The sequence below is a fragment of the Oncorhynchus mykiss genome, chromosome 6 (assembly GCF_057628025.1).
Source record: "Oncorhynchus mykiss isolate SJ-2025 chromosome 6, ASM5762802v1, whole genome shotgun sequence".
NCBI classification, from domain to species: Eukaryota; Metazoa; Chordata; class Actinopteri; order Salmoniformes; family Salmonidae; genus Oncorhynchus; species Oncorhynchus mykiss.
Window position 1 is genome coordinate 10,227,598 of NC_143027.1, and position 11,850 is coordinate 10,239,447.

The 11,850-nt window shown below is 46.2% G+C and overlaps 1 protein-coding gene across 3 annotated transcripts; it reads right to left on the reverse strand.

Moving 5' to 3' along the window:
- Positions 1–1,293: 1,293 nt before the first annotated feature.
- On the reverse strand, positions 1,294–11,841 carry smad4b (SMAD family member 4b). 3 transcript variants are annotated; one of them, XM_036979384.2, is made up of 11 exons: positions 11,173–11,841; positions 10,047–10,500; positions 9,538–9,712; positions 9,417–9,446; positions 8,256–8,477; positions 4,816–4,923; positions 4,635–4,685; positions 4,068–4,251; positions 3,781–3,949; positions 3,505–3,643; positions 1,294–3,208 (listed from the first exon to the last, which is right to left on the reverse strand). In XM_036979384.2, the coding sequence occupies exons 2-11, from the start codon at positions 10,284–10,286 to the stop codon at positions 2,997–2,999; spliced, it is 1,530 nt and encodes a 509-aa protein (XP_036835279.1). In that variant the 5' UTR covers positions 10,287–10,500; positions 11,173–11,841; the 3' UTR covers positions 1,294–2,996. The 3 variants fall into 3 exon arrangements, with proteins under 3 accessions (XP_036835279.1, XP_090093081.1, XP_090093082.1); XM_090236955.1 differs by having other exon boundaries at positions 11,725–11,833; XM_090236956.1 differs by having other exon boundaries at positions 9,544–9,712; positions 11,173–11,829.
- Positions 11,842–11,850: the final 9 nt, after the last annotated feature.

Below are 11,850 nucleotides of genomic sequence, written 5' to 3' on the forward strand. Positions count from 1 at the left end.
AACACTTAAAACAACACAATGTAACTCCAAGTCAATCACACTTCTGTGAAATCAAAATGTCCACTTAGGAAGCAACACTGATTGATAATAAATGTCACATGCTGTTGTGCAAATGGAATAGACAACAGGTGGAAATTATAGGCAATTAGCAAGACACCCCCCAATAAAGGAGTGGTTCTGCAGGTGTTGACCACAGACCACTTCTCAGTTCCTATGCTTCCTGGCTGATGTTTTGGTCACTTTTGAATGCTGGCGGTGCATTCACTCTAGTGGTAGCATGAGACGGAGTCTACAACCCTCACAAGTGGCTCAGGTAGTGCAGCTCATCCAGGATGGCACATCAATGCGAGCTGTGGCAATAAGGTTTGCTGTGTCTGTCAGTGTAGTGTCCAGAGCATGGAGGCGCTACCAGGAGACAGGCCAGTACATCAGGAGACGTGGAGGAGGCCGTAGGAGGGCAACAACCCAGCAGCAGGACCGCTACCTCCACCTTTGTGCAAGGAGGAGCAGGAGGAGCACTGCCAGAGCCCTGCAAAATGACCTCCAGCAGGCCACAAATGTGCATGTGTCTGCTCAAACGGTTAGAAACAGACTCCATGAGGGTGGTATGAGGGCCTTTCTTTGGGGGGGCCGCACAGCCCTCCATGTGCTCGCCAGAGGTAGCCTGACTGCCATTAGGTACCGAGATGAGATCCTCAGACCCCTTGTGAGACCATATGCTGGTGCGGTTGGCCCTGGGTTCCTACTAATGCATGACAATGCTAGACCTCATGTACTGTAGTGTGTCAGCAGTTCCTGCAAGAGGAAGGCATTGATGCTATGGACTGGCCTGCCCGTTCCCCAGACCTGAATCCAATTGAGCACATCTGGGACATCATGTCTCACTCCATCCACCAACGCCACATTGCACTACAGACTGTCCAGGAGTTGGCAGATGCTTTAGTCCAGGTCTGGGAGGAGATCCCTCAGGAGACCATCCGCCACCTCATCAGGAACATGCCCAGGCGTTGTAGGGAGGTCATACAGGCACGTGGAGGCCACACACACTACTGAGCCTCATTTTGACTTGTTTTAAGGACATTACATCAACGTTGGATCAGCCTGTAGTGTGGTTTTCCACTTTAATTTAGAGTGTCACTCCAAATCCAGACCTCCATGGGTTGATACATTTGATTTCCCTTGATCATTTTTGTGTGATTTTGTTGTCAGCACATTCAACTATGTAATTCAGATCTAGGATGTGTTATTTTAGTGTATATTATTCAATGGGTCATAATCAGACGAAGATCCAAATAGAGTATCAGGTCATTTTTAATAGGTTCACAAAAGAAATATGTAACTACTATTTGTCCAATTACCAGCAACTCATTTAGCTCGTTTCTCCAGGATCCTATGGTAAAATTGCAATTCATACAAAAAAAAATAATGTGTATTGACCTAAGAATGCAACGTAAGATATTGGGCATCGTCAACAACGATCACTGTTCATAAACCAATTAAGGTTGTTTATATCCAAGCAGTTGAATACATCGAAAGTACGTGTCAAATTAATTCCTTAAAAACGTGATACCCACAGCTTGAGTACACTTCCATCCCAAAAGCAAATTGAAACATTTAGGGAGGGAAACACAACAAGACAATGTTTCACAACAAAACATCCAAGACAGTAACCCATAAATCTCTGAAATGGATACTTGAACATTTGAGAATGCAGATTTAGATGGTTTCCTTAATGATCTATTCATTATTCTCCTGAATAACTTCTCAAAACAGCAAAGCTGAGAAACAGCAGTAAAAGTGTATCCTAATTCACTTTCATCTCTAGGGATACCGCAAGCTACATTTTAGCAGCAAAATCGATAGCTAATGTATTACATATCAGGAGATGCAACTAGAGTGGAAATAAAAATGGCAGTTCTGTATCATAGCTATAACAAGTTGCATCAAGAGGATTGTGTGTGTGCAGCAATATGCAAAACCAGAAATGGTAGGAAAGTGACATGCATTGAGGCATCATGGGAGGTGAAACAAGATGACGAGGTTTTGTTCACAGCACACGAACACCATGAACCCAGTTAGTGCAGAACCACAACAGAAAAGAGCCTCCAACATTGTGGCAGAGGGAAGCCTCACCCTGATGACATGATTTATGTGATTTTAAAATCGAAGCCAAACGCTTTGATGGGGTCTATGGCATACTTGATTCCTCCTTATCGAGGCTGTCCTGAGATCAAGACATCACAAAAACCTGTGGCGTTGTGGCCATCACTTCACCATTCATGCAAACATTCACATGCATTTAAAAACAAAAGAACTACAGTTAAATTTATGTACATGAGATAAGGGAGAAATTAATTCAACAGAAATAAGATACCCTACAGAAGTTGGTCTTCCCTTACATAGTGAATGTAAATGAAGGGGTCTTAGTGACCTGCCATCTAGTCTGAAATATAGTCAATAAATCCACTTATCTCCCATAGTACAGGACAATACAATAACCAAGGGGATAAGGAAGAAAAACAAAAAGGGACAAAATAATTCCTTTCATCAAATATGCAAAAAGAACCCCCCCCCCAAAAAATGTATTATGGTATTGCTGGAAATTTCCTTAAAATGCTTGTTTGTCTGTAAACGACGTGGCAGAGACCATTACCTGCTCTTCTCACAGAGCAAGAAACCGAGTATAGTTTACCATAGTAGAACTATGCTCTGGATAACCATACAAGGTTAGCCAGATGGAATCACTGGTAAAAGTGACCAATCTGAGGTCACCAGGGCGATTGATGAGAGTGGCCCGTTCCATCGTCAGAGCCGAACTGTCCTGATCTGGACACACTGGACACTATGAAGGCAAAGAGAAAGAGGAACGACCCACAGAGAGAAAAGTCTTTGCTTCCTTGAAGCGGTAAACCGGGGTGTCTTTCCTGTTCTACCTACCACCTCATTCCAAGGTCTGTCATACTGAAGTCTCACAGTGGAGGGGTCAGGCTGGTGGTTCAGTCCAGGGGCTGGGGGTCACCGATTGGCATGGTGTGCAGCACCTCGTCCAGTAGCTGGAGGGCCCGGTGTAGGTGGATCTCAATCCAGCACGGGGTCTCCTTGATGCTCGTCCGGGGGTAGTCGGGACCCCAGCCCTTGACGAAGCTCATGCGCAGGATGCACAGTCTCCTCAGGTCGTCCACTCCGATGCCGGCAGCAGCTGAAAGGCCTGGGTGGGAGGTAGGAGTTCAAGTATCAATGTAATGGAACACAACTCAGGCTCAACGATATCCACACTGATGAAGAGTTCCAGAACAAGTTCAGATACCTATGCATCGTCAATGACTGACCTACAATAGGCTGAGACGATTGGTAAATTACTTTGGAACGGGCTATTAGAAGTGGTGTGAGTGGTGTTACAAGTAATGTGTTGTTCTGGGGGTTACAGCTCTGGGGTGGAGTTGCACCAGTCAACAGGAGCAGAGTATGGTGTCTGTGGCAGTATGTTAGTGTTGTGCTGCTTACTGATGGCAGGAGCGATGCCTCCCACAGAGCCCGGCCCAGGGATGTTCCCAGCCACGGCGGCTGCCTGAGCCGCGGCTGCCGCCTGCGCCGTCGCTGCCTGCTGCTGCATCTGCCTGTGGCACTGACGCAGGTCAAACACCTGGGAGGGGAACAAAACCAATTGATTTATTACCCGCTACATGCAGTTCACAGCTTGGACACCAGGGGGTGGATTTGAAATAAATAAATAAAAAAACACATTGGTAATGCTGAGCAGACGGAGGCAATGGGACTTGCCTTGATGTAGGCGCTGGGGTAGATCTTGTGCACAGCGTCGCCAGGGGCGCGGCCGGCTTCCCGGTCCAGGTAATAGCTCTGCACGAACACGGCGTGGTCGCTGAGGCAGCGTACCCACACGTCCCCTTCACCTTTACCTTCCAACTGGATCCCCTTACCGATGTGGAGCCTTGGGAAGTGAGAAGAGCTGTTATCAGTGGGGTGATCAAATACTCTGCCAATGGCATCAATTTACCTCCGTTCAGAGCAAGAAGTGCAACACAGTTGTGGTTAGGAGGCTGGCGTACCTGGCTCTTTCGATGGCCTCGGTCCGGTGCACGTTGCTCAGCTGGCCTAGGCAGAAGCGGTCTCCGCCAGACGGGTCCACATAGCCATCCACCGTCACGACGGGGCCAGTGGAGGGCACCTTGAAGGTCTCGCCCACCTGCACGTCCATCTCAAAGTAGGCGATGGAACACCAGTAGTCTGGCGCTGCAACAGACCAAACTCAGTCCCCCTCTCCCCTCCAGACATGACTCAGTCCCCCTCTCCCCTCCAGACATGACTCAGTCCCCCTCTCCCCTCCAGACATGACTCAGTCCCCCTCTCCCCTCCAGACATGACTCAGTCCCCCTCTCCCCTCCAGACATGACTCAGTCCCCCTCTCCCCTCCAGACATGACTCAGTCCCCCTCTCCCCTCCAGACATGACTCAGTCCCCCTCTCCCCTCCAGACATGACTCAGTCCCCCTCTCCCCTCCAGACATAACTCAGCCCCTCTCCCCTCCAGACATAACTCAGCCCCTCTCCCCTCCAGACATAACTCAGCCCTCTGAACACCTTGTCAGGTAAAACCAGGAGTCACACTTTATTTACCTGGATGGTTGGATATGGGTGGCTGGAAGCCAAGCTCGTTGTGCACAGGCCCTGGGAGGGTAACATAAATGCATCAATGATTAATCCCTTCAACCCTGGCCCACATCAGTAAGTTGCGGGCATTATGTGTACTAAGAATGAAATGCACGTTCTACTCATCCTGAGAGTGGCATGGACTCACAGTAATGTCCTGGAGGAGGCATGGGTGGGTGGTGTTGCAGGTGCCCATTCTGATGGTGAGGCATGTTGGGCGTGAAGCTGCTATTTCTAGTCCAGGTGGAGGTGGCATCTGTAAGGATACATGTAGATGCCTACAGATCAGAATTGTAGGGAGAACCCCACACGTGGACTGTCCGAACACACAGTAAATGAGCAGTGACTCCTGAACATCTAGTCAAATGGCTACCCAGACTATTTGCATTGCCCCCCCCCCCCCTCTCCTCTGTTATTATCTGTGCATAGTCAGTTTAATAACTACCTACATGTACATATTACCTCAATACCGGTGCCCCCGCACATTGACTCTGTACCGGTACCCCCTGTATATAGCCTCCACATCGACTCTGTACCAGTAACCCTGTATATAGCCTCCACATCGACTCTGTACCAGTAACCCTGTATATAGCCTCCACATTGACTCTGTACCAGTACCCCCTGTATATAGCCTCCACATTGACTCTGTACCGGTACCCCCTGTATATAACCTCCACATTAACTGTGTACCGGTACCCCCTGTATATAGCCTCCACATTGACTCTGTACCGGTAACCCCTGTATATAACCTCCACATTAACTGTGTACCGGTACCCCCTGTATATAGCCTCCACATTGACTCTGTACCAGTAACCCTGTATATAGCCTCCACATTGACTCTGTACCGGTACCCCCTGTATATAGCCTCCACATTGACTCTGTACCGGTACCCCCTGTATATAGCCTCCACATTGACTCTGTACCGGTACCCCCTGTATAAAGCCTCCATATTGACTCTGTACCGGTACCCCTGTATATAGCCTCCACATTGACTCTGTACCGGTACCCCTGTATATAACCTCCACATTAACTGTGTACCGGTACCCCCTGTATATAGCCTCCACATTGACTTGGTACCGGTACCCCCTGTATATAGCCTCCACATTAACTCTGTACCGGTACCCCTGTATATAGCCTCCACATTGACTCTGTACCGGTACCCCCTGTATATAACCTCCACATTAACTCTGTACCGGTACCCCCTGTATATAGCCTCCACATTGACTCTGTACCGGTACCCCCTGTATATAGCCTCCACATTGACTCGGTACCGGTACCCCCTGTGTATAGCCTCCACATTGACTCTGTACCGGTACCCCCTGTATATAGCCTCCACATTGACTCTGTACCGGTACCCCCTGTATATAGCCTCCACATTGACTCTGTACCAGTACCCCCTGTATATAACCTCCACATTAACTCTGTACCGGTACCCCCTGTATATAGCCTCCACATTGACTCTGTACCGGTACCCCCTGTATATAGCCTCCACATTGACTCGGTACCGGTACCCCCTGTGTATAGCCTCCACATTGACTCTGTACCGGTACCCCCTGTATATAGCCTCCACATTGACTCTGTACCGGTACCAGCTGTATATAGCCTCCACATTGACTCGGTACCGGTACCCCCTGTGTATAGCCTCCACATTGACTCTGTACCGGTACCCCCTGTATATAGCCTCCACATTGACTCTGTACCGGTACCCCCTCTATAAAGCCTCCACATTGACTCTGTACCGGTACCCCCTGTATATAGCCTCCACATTGACTCGGTACCGGTACCCCCTGTATATAGCCTCCACATTGACTCTGTACCGGTACCCCCTGTATATAGCCTCCACATTGACTCGGTACCGGTACCCCCTGTATATAGCCTCCACATTGACTCGGTACCGGTACCCCCTGTATATAGCCTCCACATTGACTCTGTACCGGTACACCCTGTATATAGCCTCCACATTGACTCTGTACCGGTACCCCCTGTATATAACCTCCACATTGACTCTGTACCGGTACCCCCTGTATATAGCCTCCACATTGACTCGGTACCGGTACCCCCTGTATATAGCCTCCACATTGACTCTGTACCGGTACACCCTGTATATAGCCTCCACATTGACTCTGTACCGGTACCCCCTGTATATAACCTCCACATTGACTCTGTACCGGTACCCCCTGTATATAACCTCCACATTGACTCTGTACCGTTACCCCCTGTATATAGCCTCCACATTGACTCTGTACCGGTACCCCCTGTATATAACCTCCACATTGACTCTGTACCGGTACCCCCTGTATATAACCTCCACATTGACTCTGTACCGTTACCCCCTGTATATAGCCTCCACATTGACTCTGGACCGGTACCCCCTGTATATAGCCTCCACATTGACTCTGTACCGGTACCCCCTGTATATAGCCTCCACATTGACTCTGTACCGGTACCCGTATATAACCTCCACATTGACTCTGTACCGGTACACCCTCTATTTCGCCTCGCTATTGTTATTTACTGCTGCTCTTTAATTATTTGTTATTACTTTTTTTAAAATGTTTATAGGTATTTTCTTAAAACAGCATTGATGGTTATGGGCTTGTAAGTAAGCATTTCACTGTAAGGTCTACTACACCTGTTGTATTCAGCATTTCACTGTAAGGTCTACTACACCTGTTGTATTCAGCATTTCACTGTAAGGTCTACTACACCTGTTGTATTCAGCATTTCACTGTAAGGTCTACTACACCTGTTGTATTCAGCATTTCACTGTAAGGTCTACTACACCTGTTGTATTCAGCATTTCACTGTAAGGTCTACTACACCTGTTGTATTCAGCATTTCACTGTAAGGTCTACTACACCTGTTGTATTCAGCATTTCACTGTAAGGTCTACTACACCTGTTGTATTCAGCATTTCACTGTAAGGTCTACTACACCTGTTGTATTCAGCATTTCACTGTAAGGTCTACTACACCTGTTGTATTCAGCATTTCACTGTAAGGTCTACTACACCTGTTGTATTCAGCATTTCACTGTAAGGTCTACTACACCTGTTGTATTCAGCATTTCACTGTAAGGTCTACTACACCTGTTGTATTCAGCATTTCACTGTAAGGTCTACTACACCTGTTGTATTCAGCATTTCACTGTACGGTCTACACCAGATGTATTCGGGGGGGATGTGACAAATAACATTTGATTTGATGCATTTCAGAGAGCGTGGGGGAAGTTCATAATAACCCATCAGAGGGAGAAGAGCAGGTGACCACCAGTTGTTAACTAAATAGGTTCCATTTCCTAAGCCATTACATCCCAAGATGAGTTTGATATTACTGTGATGTGATTCTCAAACGAACAAGTTCTGTCAGTCAGCCACAACCATAACTGTGTAGACAGGCTGTAGCTAAACAAACACAAACCTAAACTATGATTAAGACCTTTCCAGGATTATTACTGGTACGAATAACTCAAGACATCTAATGATTTGGGTGAGGAGGATACCAAGAGCCATAAACTTGGGAAGGTGGAGTAGATAGTGGAAGCGGGAATGGAAGAGGGAGGGGATAGAGTGGAGGAGTAGGCACTCACTTCCTGATCCGACAGAGATGCTGGGGAAGGCGGAGGTGGAGGCGGTGCTGGCGTCAGAGGGGGACAGCAGGCCAGGGGTGCCGAAGGGCTCTGAGGGGGGCCCACCTCGGCTAGAGGGGGGGTGCTGAATGGTCTGGAGGGAGTGACCCCCGTCCATGGTGGGCAGTGGGGCCTGGCCATCAAAGTCAAATTCATCTTTAACCATCAGTCCCAGGCTTGGAGCTGAGAGCAGCACAGAGACAAGATTACAGGTCAACAAGAAACAAAACAGACAACCAGGTTTCCATCCAATCTCTTTATGCGAGTGCATGTTGGATTTAAAAAATAAAAAACACGTCATGAAAAGGCCTGATGGAAACAGAACATTTTTTGGTCAACTTTTCAAATGTCGACAAAACAAAATACGCTGGACAAGGTGGTATATTTTTATGTCAGTAAAACGAAGTGTGTGTGAAATATCAGTGGAAACATTTGTATGCGCAAATATTGATATAATAACCATCATATCGAAGTAAACAGGTGATGTCACATGTTGTGTGGTCCTCCCACTACGACTCGTCGGGAAAGCATGCAGTTTATTAGGCTACAGATCAAATAAGTTGATGAACTTCACAGGGTGGTGAAAGAAGAGCTTGAAGCTCCGTTCAATAAATATCGAGGGTCTTATTCTGGTGACATGATCATCGATGCTTGGCTGCCGTTTGACAAAAAAAAGTGTTGCTTTTTTGTCCATAATAATTTCCTCATGTTGGCTATACGTGTACTCTAGCCAACAGAGCACAGATATCTGCACGCTGTTGGCTAGAGAGCACGTACCAATACCAGAGTGGGCACACTCACTATATAAAATGCAACATTTGTGAGAACCATCAGTAGAGTTGAAAATGCGATGAAAACACATTTAACTTGTATTTTCTAGTCGGTACATGGGAATAGAACCACAAAAGGTGTTATGGGCGCCCATATCCTCACGCTCAGTCTTTTATCTGGAACAAGTCCATTTGCTGGAAACATCTCTGGTGGGAAAATGCGCATAATGTTTTTATGCAGATTTTTTTATGTTTGAATTAAAGTCTGTAGCCAACTGGATGGAAACCTAGCTATTGACAAAAAAATAATGCTGTCATAAGGTACATAACCATCAAAATGGAGGTCACTTACCGGAGCTGGTAAGTTGCAAACTTGATAGATCTGTGAAATAAAACAACGATGATAAGAAGCTCAAACTGTCACTCACAGGAGGTCAACACAAACAAAACGGCAGGGACATCAGTACACTCACCAATACCTGGAGACACCACCCGGTCGTAGTGGTATGGGTTCACGCAAACGCTGTCACACTTCAGGTCAAACGCAAACTGGCAATATTTCACATGTTTCAGTTCATTTTTATGCAGATCGGGCCATCTCCACAACCGAGTGTAGATCACGTGGGGAAACCCTTTCCGCCCTGCCACCTGGGATGAAGAATATTACAGGATCAAACCCGTTGATTGAACTCAAAAGAAAATGTTTTTCACCCCGAGGTGCTAATAGGTCTCATGCCCTTATGATCATCTTTGCATGATCCTCACTCACAACGCTATCTCACGTTAAAAAATGTAAAATTAACACACTTATAGCAGATCCTTCGACAGTGGTGTATGGTGAAGTTGCCCCTAGACGCTGATCTTAGGTCAATTTTTATATTTTTCACCACTAATGATTAAGGTTATAATTAGGGGAGGATAATCTGACCCAAGATATGTACCTAGGGAAAATTCCCCCCCCAGACATTGGTGTAGTCCCTACCTGCAAACGGCCATCCAGAGTCCGCCCAATGGTGACACACTTGCTGGGATGAGCTCCATTGGTGGTGATGGCTGTGATTAGGGAGTCCAGTTCATCCTTCTTCTCCTTCAGCTTTTTCACCAGGCTTTCTATTGCCCGCTTGGCAAAGGTCTCGCTCTCTCCCCCTTGCCTGTGACACATCAAGCTGTGTACAATGCTCAGGCAAGCATCATTACTCGAAGGCGTGTTGGTGATAGACATCCTGAGAACCACTAGTGTATGCCGCTCCGTATCGTTCTGTAGGGAATAAATACTTTGTCCCAACTATAAAATGTTGTTGTTTCTTACTGTATGGCGCAAAAAGATTAAGCTATGAGAGGGTGTCCCCTCCAGTCCAATTGCCCAAGTTGAAGTCCACCAAGGCATCCCAATACAAAATTAAATGATTGTCACACTGCTTTGAGAATTGAGGTTTCTGAAAGAGAGAATAGTGGTTATTATGGTACTTTACCAATATCTTACATAAGTAGGATGTTTATTAACTAGCTACACCCATCATGAGTACAGTATGTTATTATGATGTTTATCCTAAACATCATGCACGAAATTGACATAACACGCTGCTACAGGACAGCATGTGCAACGAAGTTACAACTAGCATTATCCCATCGGGCAATAAACATTACAGCTAACTACGTTGCACAACAGTGACCTGAGTAATAACAAAATAGCTAGCTACCGTTCGTTAGCTAGCTAAATATTTAAGCGAACTGTAGCTAGCTAAGATAACCCAATGCACAATAATAAAGCGCACTGTTTTAGACAAAAAAATGTATATAGTGGTTGGGAAGTGCGGCTATCGCTAGCCAGCTGCATAGCAGGACAACCAGTTAGCTAACGTTAACGTGCTAACGTTAGCTAGCTTCTCAAAACATGTCAACAACATATAAAATGAGCAGCCATTCTCAGTCCGAGTGTTTTAAATATGGCCTTGATAACACTATCTAGCTAACTATCCACTGTCATTTCGTCTGATATCGATCAAAAGTAGGTCGAAGCCACCGATTAGGCTATTTCGTTGGCTTACTCGCGAGTTTCACTGCTAACCGAAGTAACATTAGCCACCCGTCCCCATCCACAAACATACCCTGCATACGGGGCCGGGATATTCCGTTCTTGCATTTGCTTCTTCGTTTATCCTAAATGTTTCTTTGATCATTTAAAATAACATAGGGAAATCATTTGAATATCAAAATAAACGTTGGATAACAAATCACGGCTTTGTATCAGCGCTTCCAAAGATCATGGATATTCTGACAAGATGCACGTCTCTCCGCCCTAACAATGGAACTCGTTGTCCACAAAACGGTACCGCGGGATGTGTCGCTCCCGCCTATCCTTTCTTCGGATTGGTGGATTATCTCATTATTGTAATCTTATTATTTAAATATTCGACGAGGGTTGCTGACGTCAATGGCCTCTATTCAATAGAGAATGCTACAAGCATCCTTCCATAAATATGCATTATAGATAACTCCGAATATAGTTGGGTTTTTTTCTCAAATCGCCGGAATGTCACGTGTCCTTATATCAGTATACTCGTAACAATTTAAGCATTACAAAACTTATATTCGATCAAATAAACCTCACGTAGCAAATAACCATTCATGTTGACCAAATTCGACTCTTATCGACCTACATACAAAAACGCCTTGTTTTGTGGGTGAAAAATGGAAAAAGGGAGGGAAACACTTTCCGTCGAGTTGGCCCTCTCTTCCTCTCTGACGATTTTCAGTTCAATTTCTTCCAACATGGCGTTTTGCGC

What these genes read in the sequence shown, in the direction of transcription:
- smad4b (XM_036979384.2), bottom strand. Translation starts at nt 10,286, where the DNA reads ATGTCTATCACCAACACGCCTTCGAGTAATGATGCTTGCCTGAGCATT. An exon ending in CATCTCTGTCGGATCAGGAA is followed by an intron (nt 4,924 to 8,255) that starts GTGAGTGCCTAC and finishes GTATCCTTACAG; the next exon opens with ATGCCACCTCCACCTGGACT. An exon ending in GAGGCCATCGAAAGAGCCAG is followed by an intron (nt 3,950 to 4,067) that starts GTACGCCAGCCT and finishes TCACTTCCCAAG; the next exon opens with GCTCCACATCGGTAAGGGGA.